The sequence below is a fragment of the Phyllobates terribilis genome, unplaced genomic scaffold (assembly GCF_046119375.1).
Source record: "Phyllobates terribilis strain yellow unplaced genomic scaffold, ASM4611937v1 Scaffold_2__4_contigs__length_985480577, whole genome shotgun sequence".
NCBI lineage: Eukaryota > Metazoa > Chordata > Amphibia > Anura > Dendrobatidae > Phyllobates > Phyllobates terribilis.
The window spans coordinates 345158733-345177388 of NW_027362762.1; the positions used below are offsets into that span (position 1 = coordinate 345158733).

The following is an 18656-nucleotide window of genomic DNA, read 5'->3' on the forward strand; positions in this document are numbered from 1 at the left end:
TATACTAATTTCCACAATTGGATGTGTTTAAAACAAATGTTCCCGTGCGAAGATAATCTTATAAATGTGCCCTGCTGTGTACTGTGTAATGGCTGTGTCTGACCGTACAGGAACATGGTCTGATCATACCACATCTCCTGGGCAGGGGAGGAAGCAAAAGAGTATACAGACATTACAGCAGGGGGTCACAGCTGATTCTTTCTGTGAGGTGAAACATTTCACTGCCTGTTTTTAAACAATGTTTCATCTCAAGGCAAGAATCATCTGTGATCCTCTGCTGTAATGTCTGTATACTCTTTTTCTTCCTCCCCTGCCCAGGAGCGGTGGTATGATCAGACCATGTTCCTGTACGGTCAGACACAGCCATTACACAGTACACAGCAGGGGCACATTTATAACATTATCTCAGCACAGGAACATTATTTTAAACACATCCAATTGTGGAAATTATTATTTTCCAAGATCTATGAATTAAAATTAACTTTGTTCATGGGAAAACCCCTTTATTGAAGGTCTCCGGGCTGTTCTATGTTAATGTGTTTAAAGGGGCATTCCCATCTCCAGGATCCTATCCCGATATGTAATAGGTGTAATAATAATAATATTAGCAAATATCTCCAATTAGAAATGTAGTATAGTATTTTTGATTCGCTATCTCTTTTACCATGTGCAGGCATCACAGGACCTTAGGTATCCATGGTTACGACCACTGGCAACTTGCTAACTAACTGTGACTTTATCAGTGGACGTAACCATGGATACCTAAGGTCCTGCAATGCCTGCACATGAGGAAAGAGAGATAGCGAATCAGAAAAAATATACTACATTTCTAATTGGAGATGTTTGCTAATATTATTATTATTATTATTATTATTACACCCACTACATATTGGGATAGGATCTTGGAGATGGGAATACCCCTTTAAGTCCAGCGCTTTGTTGTTAAAGCAAAGCCTAGATACTTGTTATTCTGACCATGGGAGCTGTATCAAAAAGTCTAACAATTTGGAATTGCCTTGTACATTATGTCAAAATAAATCTGTTGATGCCCTGCTCTTCTACTAATTATAAAGGGGGATACTGGCACTATATGAAAGACTTCTACTTATTCAGATGCATACCATAATATGCATTGGCTCTACAATATAGCCTTAACGTTTTCTGGTTTCGGATAACTTCTGACCTCCACTCCCCCAGTTTATTTTTTTTGAAACCTGTATTTTACTCACCCTTCCTGGGTCCAGCACCGAGTCTCCCAGTGTCTTATTGTCTACAGTGGTGAGTGCCCTCAGTGGCTCAGGCAGTCAGCTTGGGCAGAGCCGCTGAGCTCAGTTATTGGCTGCAGCGCCAGGGGAGGGTGAGTAAAGCTTAGTAAGTTGTTTTTTTTAAAAAAACAATCAACAAATTGCAGCTGAGGGACAGGGGTTTCCCAAAATCAGAAAAAAACAATAAGACAAACTTACCTCTTCCATGTAAAGTCTATATGCTTTAAGGTGTTCTCTGCTAAGAAGTCAAGGACATAGCAGACTTGTTCTCCATAGCCTGCCTTCAGCTTAGAGGGGGGGAAATCTGCGGTACCACCCTTAGGAAAACAAGATATACCATCATGACTTCTACATGCTGATTTACACCCAATAAAGCCACATAAGAAAATACCATGAAACTTACAAATGATCGCAGCTCTGTAAGAATTTTGGAAATGACAGCATTTGGGTCATCGTATTCTTGGGGTTGTTCAAAATAGCGTCCAGCTTTGTTTATAAGCCAAGCGGCGAGAGTGCTAAACATGTAGAACTGTTCCCCGGGATTGGTTGGCACCGCGAAATATAACCTAGGAAGAGAACGTTAGAGAACACATTATGCTGACGCTACGCACAGACCATAGCGGACACAACACAATATGGCAGGGAGGCCCGCTAAGCCGTGCAGCCCTTATTGGGGCTTCTGTGAGGAACCACCTATATGACCATGTTTGGGATCTATGATCGCTGATACAGCACTCCATATGGCTCTATGGCCCAAAACTATACCTCCATGTGCCTCTGATTTTACATGTTAGCACACAGAGGTTTATTCTCACAAATTCTGTTGGTGAAATTTATCATCCCTTGTACGCCAGAAAACTAGAGTCAAAATGTAAATGCTACAAATTTTGCAACAACAAATTTAGCAACTTTTTATTCTTTATTTGAAAAAGTGGATGGGCTTAGAAAAAATTGTCCCTACTGTCTCACAACAGCTTTACTATATATATATATAATATAACCAGCTTGTGGTTGGGTAGATTGCCTTCTCTACGCCTGATGAAGCCACACAGTGGTGATACAAATGAGACCCCCTCGGCCTCACCTCTCTTTTTTTTTCCCCATCAACCAGGTTATTTATGTAGACTTTGACATTTATACAATTACACCTATGATTATTTATAGGGCTATTTAGCTATTGTACTTTTAGTTTATTAAGCCATGCTTGCCTCTTTTCTTAGTATATACGGTATACTAGATGCTATTTCTATTTTTTATCTGTTATATATATCTCTTTGGTGGGTCACCCTTTATTGTGAGGGTATATTGAGACCCAGTATTCAGATCACAATATTATTGAGACAGCGTTGTGGGTTTTTAAAGACTTTTATCAATAATGATATGGATGTATTTGTAAATTATGTATGAACAGTTAATTAAGCTTGATATATTTTCTTATGTTTGGTGTGCACACCAGTTGGTATTGACGTAGATATAGAAAAAACATGACCCTTCCCTACAATAGCAAAAGGGACACTTTTAGCTTTTGTCAATGAATTGAAGTCTATGGGTAGTATGAAAAAGGGGACTTATTCCGTTTTGATACATTGGATGCATGTACGTATCAGGGGTTTTCCCGGCATATACAACAAGCCAGTGATGCTAAAGTAGTATCAAAAGCAGCCTCAACAGTTTGACTGTCAACAACCTGGTTGACTGTTACCAATGACTATAGGACTATAATGCTGCTGTGAGCATTTAAGATACCCAAATGTTAATTTACGTTTGTTGTGCATGAAAATGCATAAACTTTAAAACGATAGACTGTATACTACACTCTTGATGTGCAGTGACTGTCGCACTAATGACTACAGCTTCCCTTTAACTGCAGCATGGGGGAAGGAGTAGTAACAGTAGCGCCCCCCCCCCCCCCCTATGAACGCCAGCCACGAGCCGCCATTCACAGGAGTATCGTAATTACAGACACTTCTGCAGACCCCCAGCTGTCAAGACAATCCATCAGCACCCTGCAATCACATGACAGGGGCGCCGATGGGTGGCCGAAATGTCGTGCTACAGGCTGGAGCATGACAAATCCCGCTGTCAAATTGAAAGTGGGATTTAACTGGTTAAACAGCTGCAAGTGGATCTCCGATGTATCAGCGACTGTTAAAGGAACATGACAGCTGATTAAATCAGCCATCATGGGAGGGGAAAGGTGCGGGCTCAAAGTCGGAGCCCGCACCACAGTCAGGGACACAACATAGGATGTAAATATATGTCATTTGTCGTAAAGGGGTTAATAACCCTACAGGGGCCCAGAGTGACCAATTTGGAACATCTTTTGGAGACAGGTGAACTTTGGTGTAAGAAAACAACACCCAAACATTAAAGTGAAGGCTGGATAATATGTCTACTCCACACCTACCGGGATATTGGCCTCATATTGTGCTTCCTTAGTAAATCCTCTTCATAATCAAGCAGCTTCAGTTTCTCCAGTAAATCTTCCATGAGGATGAAGACCTGGAAGGCGGCTCCAGGGCCGCGCTCATCTTCCTCCATTCTTCTTCCATCTTCAGTCATTTCAATAAGAAATGCAGACTTTTTACTTGAAATAATGGAAGAAACTGCTAGTCACCTTGTCGATGCCTTGAAGATAAAAACACATAATAGTGATAGTTCCCATTTACTTATGAGAATTGCTGGCATAGGTCCTGTATTGTTTGTGTCGGAAATGTCTAGTGATGAGGAAACTGGGTGGTGTCCTCCATCTTACTGTCAGCTGATTCTAGTCATGGCCGCTATAGGTGTCTGGCTGTGGCACTATTCACAGAAATGAGGCCGAATGGGTTTATGTGTTCACAACAGCCCGGCCTGAAGCATCCAATGGAGACATGCTCTAACCCTTCACCACACTGTGGTTCCCTGAGGCCCAGCTATCTATGTAATTGTCCAGCCGTCCACCCAGACAGGGAAGAGGCCAGAGTGGCCACCACTTCTGCAATCCCTCAGGGGGTGAGGTGTTTGTGAAAGGTACATTGAGATGTAACACTACTACTGTGGTTACTGCTAAGCTGCTGAGAATGGAACAAACCTGACAGGGTTAACAGCCAATTGTCACAGTGTTATGGCAACTACCCGTGAGGCACATAAAAACCATGGGAGGCAATTTTAGGCAGCATATCTATAACCACAAAACATACAGATATATAGCGGATATTCTATAGGTCTGGACGTGAAGAGGGAAAGCCAGCGGGTAAGTAGGAGTCTAATTTGGGGTCAGAATTGTTATTTAGGTCTGAACTTCTTTATGCAGAGCTGTGGAGTCAGAGTCGGAGTCGTGGAGTCGGTGCCCATTTTGGTGGAGTCGGTATAAAATGGACTGACTCCTAAAATATATAATAAATTGGGTACAGTAGTTCAATGCAGTCTGTGGGGAATATTTTTTCATAAGAATTTGTGAAAGTTATGAAATGTCCTATAAATGTCTGTCCTATTCCTGATCTAAGGGTCTAGACTTTTAGCTGAGATGAATCTGTGCTACAGTAAATCTATCACTTAAACATGAGCCGCATATGAGGGAGTCGGAGTCGTGGACATTAAGGAGTCGGAGGTTTGGCTTACCAACTCCACAGCCCTGTCTTTATGAGCGATTTGTCTGGGACTTGCCGTATACAACCCCTGGCAAAAATTATGGAATCACCGGGCTCGGAGGATGTTCATTCAGTTGTTTAATGTTGAAAAAAAGCAGATCGCAGACATGGCACAAAACTAAAGTCATTTCAAATGGCAACTATAGGGCTTTAAGAAACACAAAGAAATCAAGATTAACAATGAGGTACTCAGTAAGGGTAATTTTTTTCAGACCAAGAAGAGGGAAAAAAAATATGGAATCACTCAATTCTAAGAAAAATGGAATAAATAATAAATAAATAATGTTTGAATCACTTCTCTTTTTCCCATATTAAAATTGAGACAATAAAAAAAAAACATATTCAGAATCAAAATATAAAATGATTTAACCTATATGGTAAACTTCGCAAAGCAAAAGTATCAAATTGCCAGAATTGTCATTTCTCAGTGGATGCACTCCCCCTCCCCCAAAAAAATGCAATAAAAAAACAAAACAGTCAGCTAGCCCCACAAAATACCATAAAATACCAGCGCTCACTAAGCTCCCTCAACAGAAAAATAAAATAGCTCTTGGCCTCAGAAAATGGCGACTTTTTTTTCCTTTACAAATTTCTGAATTTTTTGCACCACAGAAAAAAAAAACGATACAAGTTTGGTATCGCTGTCCTTGTACTGACCTGGAGGATCATGTTACCAGCACATTACTGCTGCACAATGAACGCTGGAAAGACAAAACCCAAAACACTATGGTGGAATTGCAATTTTTTTCACCATCTTGTTCCACTTGTAATTTTATCATAATTTTCCAGGACATTAGATGGTAAAATGGATGGTGTCATTCAAAGCTACATCTCGTCCCGCAAGAAACAAGACGTCACGTGGCTGTTTAAGGGAAAATATAAAAGTTATGGTTTTCTGAAGAAGGGGAGAAGAAAATAGTGTAAAAAGAAAGATAACTGTCATAAAGAGGTTAATGAGCATGGGCCATTTGTTGGTGAGTGATCAGATCTGGTCATCAGCATCTGCCTTAGATATTCCTTATAATAAGGCTGCAGTAAAGTGCCTGATCGCCCATTACCTGTGCCACACACTGATCGGGGAGATGCCCTGCACCCACGGAGTACGGCAGGAGGCTGCCACACCGACACCTTCCCTTTAAATGTTTCTGTTACTATGGTAGGGACAGTTCACACCGGGAATCCATCTCACTATGTGTATAAGCCATCGGGGACACAGTGCGATCTACAGCAGCTTTAGCGGAAGACCCCAATGAGAATCCCTGACAAGAAAGAGCCCCCTGCCCCGGTCACAGGATAATACACACTAAAGACACAACGTGGCACGCACCGATCTCGGTGATAACCGGCAATAACACCGCAGACTCCGCTTCTCTCCCAGCGCATCAGCTATGGTTACCTTCTTCTCTAGGCAACCGGCGCGATGACGTCACGCTGTGCGACTCTCCCTGTGTCAGGTGACTCGCGCTGCGCCGCCATGTTTAGTGCTGGCAGTGGGAATACATATGGAGTGCGGGGTGAAGGGAAATAATGTGATATCCGGCCATAGCGGGCCTGAATGTGCAGCGTTATATCTGACTCAGCTCAGTTCTGTGGGGTGTACAAATGGAAGATGCCTTATTATTTTATTACAGGCTGTATATAAATTAGAGGTTATTATTGTACTCGGAAACTAAGTGGACAATGCAGCAGCTTTAATAAAAACGTATTTCTAAGCCCGCCTGATGTGCTACGTATGGCACTACTATGGGAGCATTGTGGAGACCGTAGTATGGCCACAGACCTGCTCCCCATAGGGCCGGCTGCAGGGTCATGTGGACCCTTGGATGACAGACTTGCGGTGGGCTCCTGAAAGCTAGAACGTTTGGCATTCAGCGTATGGCCTAAATATAATGAGATTTTACTCAGACAGTCCCACATACAGCGATAACAGATTTGGCAATTTGTTTATTTTTTATTTGCATTATGGGAACTGAGGTTGTGAACTTATTTAAATGATTTCTATATATAAGTGTGCGACGATCGCTTCTTATAGATTGTAACTTGTGAGCAGCGCCCTCACTCCTGTAACTGAACTGTGTGTTACTCTGTAATGTCTTTATTGTCGGTAGAAGGTACATGTCCACTCACAATTGTAAAGTGCTGCGGAGTATGCTGGCGCCCTATAAATTAAGTGATTATTTATTATCACTTGCTGGCTCGGACTGGTCCACAGGTGAATCCTCCGGTGGGTAGCTGGGCAGGAGTAAGCCCATACCTCCCAACTTTTGAAGAACAGAAAGAGGGACAAATTATGCGGCGCACATGGCGCCCCGCAACACATTTTGGTGACGCCCCATTCCACGCAAATGTGCCATTTCTTTCTACCTTGGCAGGAGGAGATGTCAGAGGGGCGCTGGTAGTGAGGGACATTCAGCAGACACCCAAGACTGCAGGGTGTAGACCCAAATCCAGGACTGTCCGCTGTATCCAGGGCAGTTGGGACTAGAGATGAGCGGATGCATTCACTGGACTCTGGTATAGTGTGCAAGTCAGTGGTACCTGGTGGCTGGACAGGAGGCCGCAAATCTCTTACCGTCCAGCATCCCCGGCGCGGATCTTGATTAGCCAGGGCTGGAGAGACGTCATCTGTGCGTTCTGCTCATATCTAGTTGGGACCTGTGGATTCTTTTTCGTTCCCATATTCACCGTCGGAGCCGCCAGAACTTTCTCATCTTTCTGTAGCTTCACTATACGACATGTAGCTTTTTGGTGTCTGTAAAGCCGCATTCACATGTTGCAAAAATGCTGTGTTCTCTGATTATTGCTGCATTTTTATGCCTTTTCCCCCTTATTTCATGCATTTCTGGTGTAGATGTGAAGTCACGTTTTTAATGTGGTTTTTATAGGACAGAAAAGTTTTGATTCTGCACTTAAAAAAGTAACTGCAGTTAAGAGAGTTTCCCTAGAGCAGAGGTGAGGAACCTCAGGCTCGCTGGCCGTTTATGGCCCCCATGACTTTTTATCCGGCCACTGGGAAGATTCCCAGGGACCACAGTGCTTTGGCCGGCAGCTGTATTTTTACATTCACCGGCACATTAATTTCTTTCTCTGTGAGCACGAGCATGCAGTGTTCACTACTGAACTCTGAGACGCTTACAGTAAAAATTACGCCAGCGTCAGGACGTACTTTGTGAGCTTAGTTAGCACACGATTTGTATGGACCCCAGAGGATGGTATAAATAACCAAATGGCCCTGGTCAGAAAAAAAGATTCCCCACCCCTGCTATAGAGGCTCCACATAAAAGCCTCTAGAGAAAAAAAAAGCTCCAAAACCGCACAGTCTAGCAGTGTCTTTAGACGCACAGGGGGAACAGTTTTCATGGAATCACATCCACTTTACTTGGACAGTTAAACACGGCAGTATTTCTGTTAAAAAAAAAGCAGGAGAAAATACGTTGCAATTACACTACATGTGAATACGGCCTAAATTTCCAAGCAAAGTGGATGTGATTCCATGAAATCTCTGCTCTCAGTGGTCTAAAGACACTTCTGAGCTCTGCGGTTTTGGTACATTTTTTGTTTATAGGCTTCTTCTGAAAAAAACACATGGGAAAAAAAAAGTGTATTTTTAAGTGCAGAATTCAAGCTTTTCTGTACTATTAAAAAAACGTTAAAAACTCTGCTTCATACCTGCACCAAAATGCATGAAATAAGGGGGGAATAGCATAAAAGAAGCGCAGCAAATACGCAATAATCAGAAAAGATTGTTATTGCGTTGTGTGATGAGGACATCTGCAGAAAAAAACTGCAGAAAAAATGCATTACTTTTTTATTACATTATGGGTTTAATAGAGAAAAAAATATCAATCATGCCTTTTTTTTTTTTTTACAAAGCCCTGCCATGGCAGGACTAAGCCCTCAAATCGGGACAGTCTCGCTGAATCCGGGATGGTTGGGAGCTATGTAAACCCCACATCCATCCTATATGAACAGTAGTTGGCACAATACACTTGATTCACTATGTAGAGACAAAGGCTGCATTTCATTCACTTAGCAAACTACTCCCTTTTTATTATTATTATTATTATTATTACTATTAACTGTACTTCACAGGTATCAACACATTCTATTCCAAAGAAAACCACGACACTCCAAATTGCAGGTAAAATAAGGTAGGTCTGTCATTTTTATCGAATGAATATAGAACTTGGCACTCAGATAATTGATAGATTAGGTATTTATTAAATGACTACAATCCAAAAATTAGACGTTTCGGTCTACACAAGATCTTTATCAGTAAACGGATTGCTCAGAGAAAAACACGTCAAAGGAAATAAGCGCTATGGTATGCAGATGTTATTCACCACTATAGACAGAAGGCAATAGCTGAAACGCACATCGGGCGGACTCCACTGTCCTGGGGAGACTCTCAACAGCGTGTATGTATCCTGCAGTCTTTCAGTAACAATTATGACATACACATGCTAAGTATAGTCGTGATTTCATTAGTTGTGACTATCTGTCTCTCATCCATTTATGTATACTGCTGATTCAGCCTTCTTTCTAACTACAGAGTCCATACAAATACAGTGGGAAAAATAAGAATTTGATACACTGCCGATTTTGCAAGTTTTCCCACCTACAAAGAATGGAGAGGTCTGTAATTTTTAGCGTAGATACACTTCGACTGTGAGAGACAGAGTCTAAAAATAAAAAACAGAAAATCACATTCTATGATTTTTACATAATTAAATTGCATTTTATTGGATGAAATAAGTATTTGATCACCTACCAACCAGCAAGAATTCTGGCTCTCACAGACCTGTTAGTTTTTCTTTAAGAAGCCCTCCTACTCTGCACTCATTACCTGTATTAAGTACACCTGTTTGAGCTCGTTACCTGTATAAAAGACACCTATCCACACAATTAGTCAATCACACTCCAACCTCTCCACCATATCCAAGATTAAAGAGCTGTCTAAGGACACCAGGGACAAAATTGTAGACCTGCACAAGGCTGGGATGGGCTACAGAACAATAGGCAAGCAGCTTCTTGCGAAGCCAACAACTGTTGGCACAATTATTAGAAAATGGAAGAAACACAAGATGACTGTTAATCTTCCTCGATCTGGGGCTCCATGCAAGATCTCTCCTCGTGGGGTAAGGATGATTCTGAGAAAGGTCAGGAATCAGCAAAGAACTACACGGGAGAACCTGGTCAATGACCTGAAGAGAGCTGGGACCACAGTGTCAAACATTACCGTTAGTAACACACTACGCCGTCATGGATTAAAATCCTGCAGTGCACGCAAGGTCCCCCTGCTCACTTAAGCATATGTCCAGGCCCATTTGAAGTTTGACAGTGACCATCTGGATAATCCAGAGGAGGCATGGGAGATGGTCATGTGGTCACATGAGACCAAGATAGAACTTTTTGGTATCAACTCCTCTCGCCGTGTTTGAAGGAAAAAGGATGATTGCAACCCCAAGAACACCGTCCTAACCGTGAAGCATGGGGGGGGGAGGACATCATACTTGCGGGGTGATTTTCTGCAAAGGGGACAGGACGACTGCACTGTATTGAAGGGAGGATGGATGGGATCATGTATTGCAAGATTTTGGACAATAACCTCCTTCCTAAGTAAGAGCATTGAAGATGAGCCAAAGGCTAGGTCTTACAGCATGACAATGGCCCAAAACACACAGCCAGGGCAACTAAGGAGTGGCTCCATAAAAAGCATTTCAAGGTCCTGGAGAGGCCTAGCCAGTCTCCAGACCTGAACCCAATAGAAAATCTTTGGAGGGAGCTGAAACTCAATGTTGCCCAGCGACAGCCCCAAAACCTTAAAGATCTGGAGAAGATCTGTATGGAGGAGTGTGCCAAAATCCCTGCTGCAGTGAAGTTTGACAGTGACCATCTGGATAATCCAGAGGAGGCATGGGAGATGGTCATGTGGTCACATGAGACCAAGATAGAACTTTTTGGTATCAACTCCACTCGCCGTGTTTGAAGGAAAAAGGATGAGTGCAACCCCAAGAATACCGTCCTAACCGTGAAGCATGGGGGGGAGAACATCATACTTTCGGGGTGATTTTCTGCAAAGGGGACAGGACGATTGCACTGTATTGAAGGGAGGATGGATGGGATCATGTATTGCAAGATTTTGGCCAATAACCTCCTTCCTAAGTAAGAGCATTGAAGATAAGCCATGGCTAGGTCTTACAGCATGACAATGGCCCAAAACACACAGCCAGGGCAACTAAGGAGTGGCTCCATAAGAAGCATTTCAAGGTCCTGGAGAGGCCTAGCCAATCTCCAGACCTTAACCCAATATAAAATCTTCGGAGGGAGCTGAAACTCAATGTTGCCCAGTGACAGCCCCAAAACCTTAAAGATCTGGAGAAGATCTGTATGGAGGAGTGGGCCAAAATCCCTGCTGCAGTGTGTGCAAACTTGTTCAAGAACTACAGGAAACGTCTGACCTCTGTAATTGCAAACAAAGGTTTCTGTAGCAAATATTAAGTTTTGTTTTTCTGTTTTATCAAATACTTATTTCATGCAATAAAATGCTAATTAATTATGTAAAAATCCTACAATGTGATTTTCTGGATTTTTTTTACATTCCGTCTCTTACAGTTGAAGTGTCCCTATGATAAAAAAATTACAGACCTCTCCATTCTTTGTAGATGGGAAAACTTACAAAATCGGAAGGGAATCAGATACTTATTTCCCCACTGTATATCATTGAGGTTGTTTCTTATATGTTTGACAATTCATATTCTATTTGCATGTGTCCGGCTCTGTGCCGGAATAGTCACTGCTCCACTGGGTGTGGTGAATATTCATGGCCTTTAATAGCGGGCAAGCTGACCGCTGAGCACAGCAGGAGCCGAACTGCAACTAAAGTGTGCGTGCTATTAGGGAGAATGAATGGTCACTGCTCCCCACCCACGCAGTCCCGGCATGGGGAGCAGTGACTATTCCGGCACAGAGCAGAACACAGCGCTGGAGGAGAGAGGAGGTGAGTATGATTATTTACTTTTTTCTGTGCAGCGTGACGGGGATCAGGGGTGCCAAGCATACCAGGATGAGGGGGCCATACATACAGGGATGAGGGGGGCCATACATACGGGGATGAGGGGGGCCATGCATACAAGGATGAGGGGGCCATACATACAGGGATGAGGCATGAGAAGGGCCATACATACAGGGATGAAGAGGGCCATACATACAAGGATGAGAGGGGCTATACATACAGGGATGAAGGGGGCCATACATACAGGGATGAAGAGTCCCATACATACCAGGAAGAGGAATGAGGGGACCATGCATACCAGGATGGTGGATTGGGGTGCCATGCATATCAGGATGGGGATGAGGGCCACGTATAACAGGAAGGAGGGAGCCATATATACCCCCTCCCCCTTAATAGGGCATCATGACCACATTTTTTGCTTAATTTTTTTTTTCTATTTTCCTCCTCTAAACCGAGTTGCGTCTTATGGTCCGGTGCGTCTTATAGTCTGAAAAATACGGTATATATGTATATATACAGTTGAAACCAGAAATTTACATACACTATATAAAAAGACACCTATGCATGTTTTTCTCAATATCTGACATGAAATCAGAATAAACCTTTCCCGTTTTAGGTCAATTAGGATTACCATGATTTTTAATATTTGCCAAATGCCAGAATAAAGAGAGAGAGAGAATGTTTTAAGGCATTTTTATTACTTACTGCAAAGTCAAAAGATTACGTACACTAAGATTACTATGCCTTTAAACAATGCAGGACTGCCCATATGATGATGTCATGTGTTTGGAAGCTTGTGATAGTTTTTTTCACCTGAAACACATTGCTTCTTTGCGTAGCATCATGGGAAAGTCTAAAGAAATCAGCCAAGAAATCAGAAAGAGAATTGTGGACTTGCACAAGTCTGACTCAATTTCTGGTACAATTTCAAGATACCTGAAGATGCCTCGTTCATCTGTACAAACAATTATACGCAAGTACAAACAAGATGGGAATATCCAGTCATCATGCAGCTCAGGAAGGAGACGGGTTCTGTGTCCCAGAGATGAATGTGCTTTGGTCCAACATGGGCATATCAACCCAAGGACAAAAGCAAAAGACCTTGTGAAGATGATGGCTGAAGCTGGTAAGATTGTGTCAATAACAACATTGAAACGAGTACTGTATCAACATGGGCTGAAAGGCCACTCTGCCAGGCAAAAAGCCATTACTCCAAAAGAAACATAAAAAAGCCAGATTAATGTTTGCAAATGCACACAGGAACAAAGACCTTAATTTTTGGAGACATGTCATGGTTTGATGAAACTAAAATTGAACTTTTTGGGCATAATGACCATCGTTACTTGTGGAGGAAAAAGGGAGAAGCTTGGAAGCCTAAGAACACCATCCCAACTTTGAAACACGGGGCTGGCAGCATCATCTTGTGGGGTTGTTTTGCTGCAGGAGGGTTTGGTGCACTTCACAAAATAGATGGCATCATGAGAAAAGAAGATTATGTGGCAATACTGACGCAACATCTCAAGACATCAGCCGGAAAGTTAAAGCTTGGGCGGAAATGAGTCTTCCATATGGACAATGACCCAAAGCATACTGCCAAAATGGTAACAAAGTGGCTTAATGATAACAAAGTCAATGTTTTGGAGTGACCATCACAAAGCCTTGATCTCAATCCTATTGAAAATTTATGGGCAAAGCTGAAAAGGCAGGTTCGAGCAAGGCGACCTACAAACCAGGATCAGTTACACCAGTTTTGTCAGGAGGAATGGGCCCAAATTCCGACCAACTATTGTGAGAATCTTGTGGAAGGATATCCATAACGTTTGAACCAAGTTTAAGGGCAATGGTACCAAATACTAATGAAATGTATGTAAACTTTTGACGTTGCAATAAATAATAAAAATGCCTTAAAACATTCTCTCTCTCTCTCTCATTATTCTGGCATTTGGCAAATATTAAAAATTATGGTAATCCTAATTGACCTAAAACGGGAAAGGTTTATTCTGAATTCATGTCAGATATTGAGATAAACATGCATATGTGTCTTTTTATATAGTGTATGTAAACTTCTGGCTTCAACTGTATATATTTTATTTCCGGCGCACAGAGTCTACAGGACCCCCAAAGCATTATGTAGGATGGGCTTTAGAGAGGACGATGTTTGTCCGAGGTGCAGGGAGGAAGGAGCGGAATTCATGCATATGTTTTGGTGTTACCCCAAAATGGCTAAGCTGTAGGAAAATATTGGAAAGTTAGTCATGGAAGTCTGTGGTCTCTAAATTTCACTTAACCCTGAGACATGTATTTTGGGCCTTTTTGTTGATGTGGTAGATCAGGGTCCAATCCAGCTGGCCATAATCAAAATATTTTATCACAGTAGGGAAGCCATAGCCTTGTGTGAAAGGAGAATGACTTTCAGAAGTTCACTTGCAATGCATTTACAACTCCCACATCTCAGGTCTCATTTCACTTCTATATGCTTGCTAAAATAAACCATGATCTCACAAACATATGTATGTGTATGCTTGGGAGTGAGATCTGGTAGGAGCAGGAACCTCTCTGAGTGTAAGAAAATGTGGCTATATAAAAATGCTCAAATAATGTGATCTCTTTAGAGTCAGCCTAAAAAGTCCTAATGAGGTGGTCTTTGGAACCTACCAGGATTGTTCATTATGTGCTTGTTTACTCTTCTTTTTTGTTTTAGATGTAACATTCTTAAAACTTTGTGAACATGTCCTAAACTATGTTAATTGGTTCAAATGATAATGGTATTACACAAACTCTCTTTAATGTCATATTATGACATGATCCCTAGTTCATCCTACATTACAAAATGGCAGACCTCACTCGTACACAAGTTCAACTCCTTAATTTCTTGCTTCTGGCTGCAAGACTGTTGCACATTATCGGGAGAAACAATTTGTTCCCCTGCAAGAAGTAAAGTTCACAATAGATGGATTTATGATAAATCCGATATCATTTAGCATTTTATTAAACATGACACATTTGTTCAGACCTTGACACCATGGTCCATGATACCAAGTTGCCTAAGCATGACATCCATTAATTTTTTACTCTACAGATATACTTTTTTTTTCTTCTTTTTTTGTGATGACTCCTCCACCCTTTTTTTCTTCTCTTACCCCATTTTTTAGCACATTACATCTTGTTATATCTGACTACCCTGTGCACCGCATTTCAACCAACATTTAAAGCCTCGTAGGAAGTGGGTCGAACATGTAATTTTTTGCAGTGAATAGTATCTGGTATTCTTACAGTGTTTAGGAGAGGTCTACTAAGAATATTTCCTTACTGCGTCCAGTATGGTGATTCCTAGGCACTGGAAGTCATGTGTTGCACCATCTCTGGGCGAAAATGAATCGAAATTGAGCCACTTTTTGTAGACTGCATTAGGATATGAAAACAAAGAAGATGATCAGATATCTGATACTTTTTCTCTTAAAATGATGACAGCATTAATCTCTGAGGTCAGTCAATGAGCTGTGAATGGCATATATTAGCATTATTACTCTGTTCTGATGTTCTGTTGCCCAGGAGAGTACAGTTTCTGTTGTCTTTCATTTTTCACCTACTTCACCCCACTGTATATTGTGATTTTTTATTTTTTTTCGGGGATTTTTAATTGGTCTCATTTCTATTTTCTAGTGTGATTTTTATTTTTTTTAGATTTTAAATTGTAATATTCTAAAAATGATAACTTTATCATGACTGACTTTTTTTTTGCACTTACAATAGATAATAATCATTATAATTACAAGGAAAGGAACAAATCTTAAGGATTGCTGGCTGTTATGAAGCAAGAAAGATAATAAAAAAGATAAATTTTATGTGATAAGATTTATTTTATGTAGTCGCATGCTAAGGTCGCTTTACAATTCCAGGATAAATTGCTTCAACGTTTCAGAAAGTGCAGCCTCACAAGTCTTCTGTTTATTCCTCTTCACGCACCTACAGGTGAAATATATAATGCATATGTAAAACTGGATATAAGAATTTCCATTGATTGCCACAATATGAGTACAGTTTTGTGTTCACATATGTTCAAAAGTTAATTGATTAGAAATAAATAGGTACATAAAGATAAAGAGAGTAAAATATTACTTTAACAAAAATGACAATGATGTCCAAAAACTTGAGCGTTAGCCATTAAATGTTAACAGGATATTCAGTGGTGTATATAGTCTTCATGCATGTAGATCGGACACCAGATATTATATAGATGTATATTTACACCAATAAGCCACAGAGACCAGAAGATGTCTTCTCACCTTCCCACCATCTCTTGTTTTGCTTCTCAGTTTATTTACTTGTGATTCGGCTATATCAGCCCGCTCTTGGGCGTCATCCAGTTCATGTTGCTGTTTCTTGTATTTGGTCAGGTACTGATTGGCTTGTTGCTCCTTTGAAAGACAGTGGATTATTCGACCTGACATGTCATTTACAAAATAGTGCTAAGCATAGTGTGACTTAAAGAGCTTTGGTTTGTAGAGGAAATATATACGAATAAAAATATGTTTACACGTGGCAGATTTCCATAAACCTGAATCGGGTTGTTTCTACAAATTGTACATACAGTAGATTTTTACATACCCCATTCAAGGGGGCAGCACGGGGCTCAGTGGTTAGCACTGTCACTCTGCTGTCCTAAGTTCACCAAGAAGAAACATCTACAAGGAGTTTGTATGTTCTCCCCATTTTTGTGTAGGTTTAGTTTATTATTTTACTGACAGTATATAGCACCATTAATTCCACAGCGCTTTACAGACATTATTGACACTGTCCCCATTGGGGCAAACAATCCAAATTCCCTATCAGTATGTCTTTGGAGTATCGGAGTAAACCGGAGAACCTGGAGGAAACCCACACAAACACGGGGAGAACATACACACTCCTTGCAGATGTCCCACACGCCAAAGACATACTGATAGGGAGTTTAGATTGTGAGTCCCTCTTGGTATTGTCTGCAAAGTGCTGTGGAATATGCAGGCACTATATAAATAAATAATAATGTTTTGGGTAGTTATAGAGATTTTGGCAACAAATATGCTACATGTGCACATATCCTTTCAGAAACCCCTACTTCTCCTGGACTGAAGCCACATGGAGACTTTTCTATACGTTTCTAATTGCATCACGATGAAAGTGTCATTTGGACAGAGGTCCAAATGACAATATGTAAGGTCTGCCTTACACATGGCGCTTTTTTAATGGAACTAATAAAATGGACGTTTTAACTTTACATCTCTTGTGATGGATATGGAGAAGGTGCTGGAGTTTTTCTAATCTACTTCTTACTCATTTGGACAGACACAATGCAAAAAGTCTCCAACTAGTCCCAGCTCTACAGCACTGTTACACTCAGCGATTATCACACTTTTGGACTCGAGTTCAATATCCTACATTATGGGATGGCTTTTTTACTGCTTTTACTGTATATGGTTCACTTACAGCCTCTTCAGCTTGATGTTTGTAACTCTTGACTTTCAGTTGTAATTTATCAGTCAAGTCTTGCATACGAATTAGATTTTTCTTGTCTTCCTCTGCCTTTGGGGGGAAAAAAGGTACAACAATATTTCATATTTTGGCAAGCATAAATATACTAATCTAGACAATACAAAATGAGTGCTGACACTACCCACTTCTGCTCTCAATTTATTATTACCTTGAGAACAGACCCTAGTATGAAGACCCCATGCATATTAGATTAAATTATGTTGCTAGTTGAACAATCATTTTACTATCGTAATGCAGATTCAGCCATACACATTTTAGTCTTTATTGCCCCGCTATATCTGTTCAGCCTGGCCACACATATTTAGTGACAATGGACGATGAAAAAACGATATTTTAAGGAATATTCTTTCAACAAATGTTCATTCATAGATGGACAATCTATCTTTTAACAAGCTATGTATCAGTCGACTTCCTTTCAAACAATGATGGTCTGTGATCAGTTGGGTAATACAATCACTTCTTTTTCCCCCAACAAATTATCATTTTGGTTGAAAATGGTTATTTGCATCAACTGTAACCTAAAGTGTATGGGAGCATTAACACCCCTTGTAGATTAGATTATCCACAGCAATCTATAGTGTAAGGCAAACTTTATGTAGAAGTATAATAACCCCCATTAAAGCCGAAGAGCTCCATTGGCTTTGTCAATACCTGCACAACCCCCAAAAATATTGCCCCTTATATATTCTAAAATAAAAACTTTAATTTTTGTAATAAAGTTATAATGTGCTTATCTTTAATTTCTCTCAATTTATACAATTTACAATACCTGATATGTTAGCTCCTTGATGCGGCGCTCAAACTTGCGGACTCCTTTCAGTGACTCGGAATTGTGGCGCTGTTCTGTTTCCAGTTCGTTTTCTAATTCACGTATCTAAGACAGAAGATATTTCAAGGTACAGAACTTTGCTAAAATATAATACTTCGATATCTAAATACAAATCTATCTATCCATCCATCCATACCCGTGACTCAAGCTTTTGAATTTGTTTCTTGCCCCCTTTGAGTGCAATCTGTTCGGCTTCATCCAGTCTCTTCTGTAAATCCTTAATAGTCTGCTCCATGTTTTTCTTCATCCTCTCCAAGTGAGAACTGGTGTCTTGTTCTTTCTTGAGCTCTTCTGCCATCATGGCAGCCTAAATATAAATAAAACCCAAGATCGCCTACAGTCAGAAATCAATCCGTAACCCAAGAATGCATGATAGATTACGT

General features: G+C 40.9%; 2 protein-coding genes across 2 annotated transcripts in view; both read right to left on the bottom strand.

Annotated features, from left to right (window-relative positions):
• The window catches only part of IFT57 (intraflagellar transport 57), a 46427-nt gene extending 40083 nt beyond the window's left edge, over window positions 1–6344 (bottom strand). The window contains exons 1-4 of the mRNA XM_073664608.1: window positions 6225–6344; window positions 3673–3893; window positions 1669–1831; window positions 1464–1582 (exon numbers count right to left, since the gene is read on the bottom strand). Coding sequence (XP_073520709.1) covers window positions 1464–1582; window positions 1669–1831; window positions 3673–3827 — 437 coding nt within the window. The 5' untranslated portion in view covers window positions 3828–3893; window positions 6225–6344. The remainder of the gene's footprint in view (window positions 1–1463; window positions 1583–1668; window positions 1832–3672; window positions 3894–6224) is intronic.
• A 1909-nt stretch (window positions 6345–8253) lies between these two features.
• The window catches only part of MYH15 (myosin heavy chain 15), a 109774-nt gene continuing 99371 nt past the window's right edge, over window positions 8254–18656 (bottom strand). Inside the window, exons 38-51 of the mRNA XM_073669088.1 lie at window positions 18410–18580; window positions 18214–18318; window positions 17379–17474; window positions 16199–16330; window positions 15661–15716; window positions 15223–15274; window positions 14926–14956; window positions 14740–14837; window positions 14568–14650; window positions 9907–9943; window positions 9241–9360; window positions 8567–8668; window positions 8357–8469; window positions 8254–8302 (exon numbers count right to left, since the gene is read on the bottom strand). Of these exons, the coding sequence (XP_073525189.1) occupies window positions 8254–8302; window positions 8357–8469; window positions 8567–8668; window positions 9241–9360; window positions 9907–9943; window positions 14568–14650; window positions 14740–14837; window positions 14926–14956; window positions 15223–15274; window positions 15661–15716; window positions 16199–16330; window positions 17379–17474; window positions 18214–18318; window positions 18410–18580 (1245 nt within the window). The remainder of the gene's footprint in view (window positions 8303–8356; window positions 8470–8566; window positions 8669–9240; window positions 9361–9906; window positions 9944–14567; window positions 14651–14739; window positions 14838–14925; window positions 14957–15222; window positions 15275–15660; window positions 15717–16198; window positions 16331–17378; window positions 17475–18213; window positions 18319–18409; window positions 18581–18656) is intronic.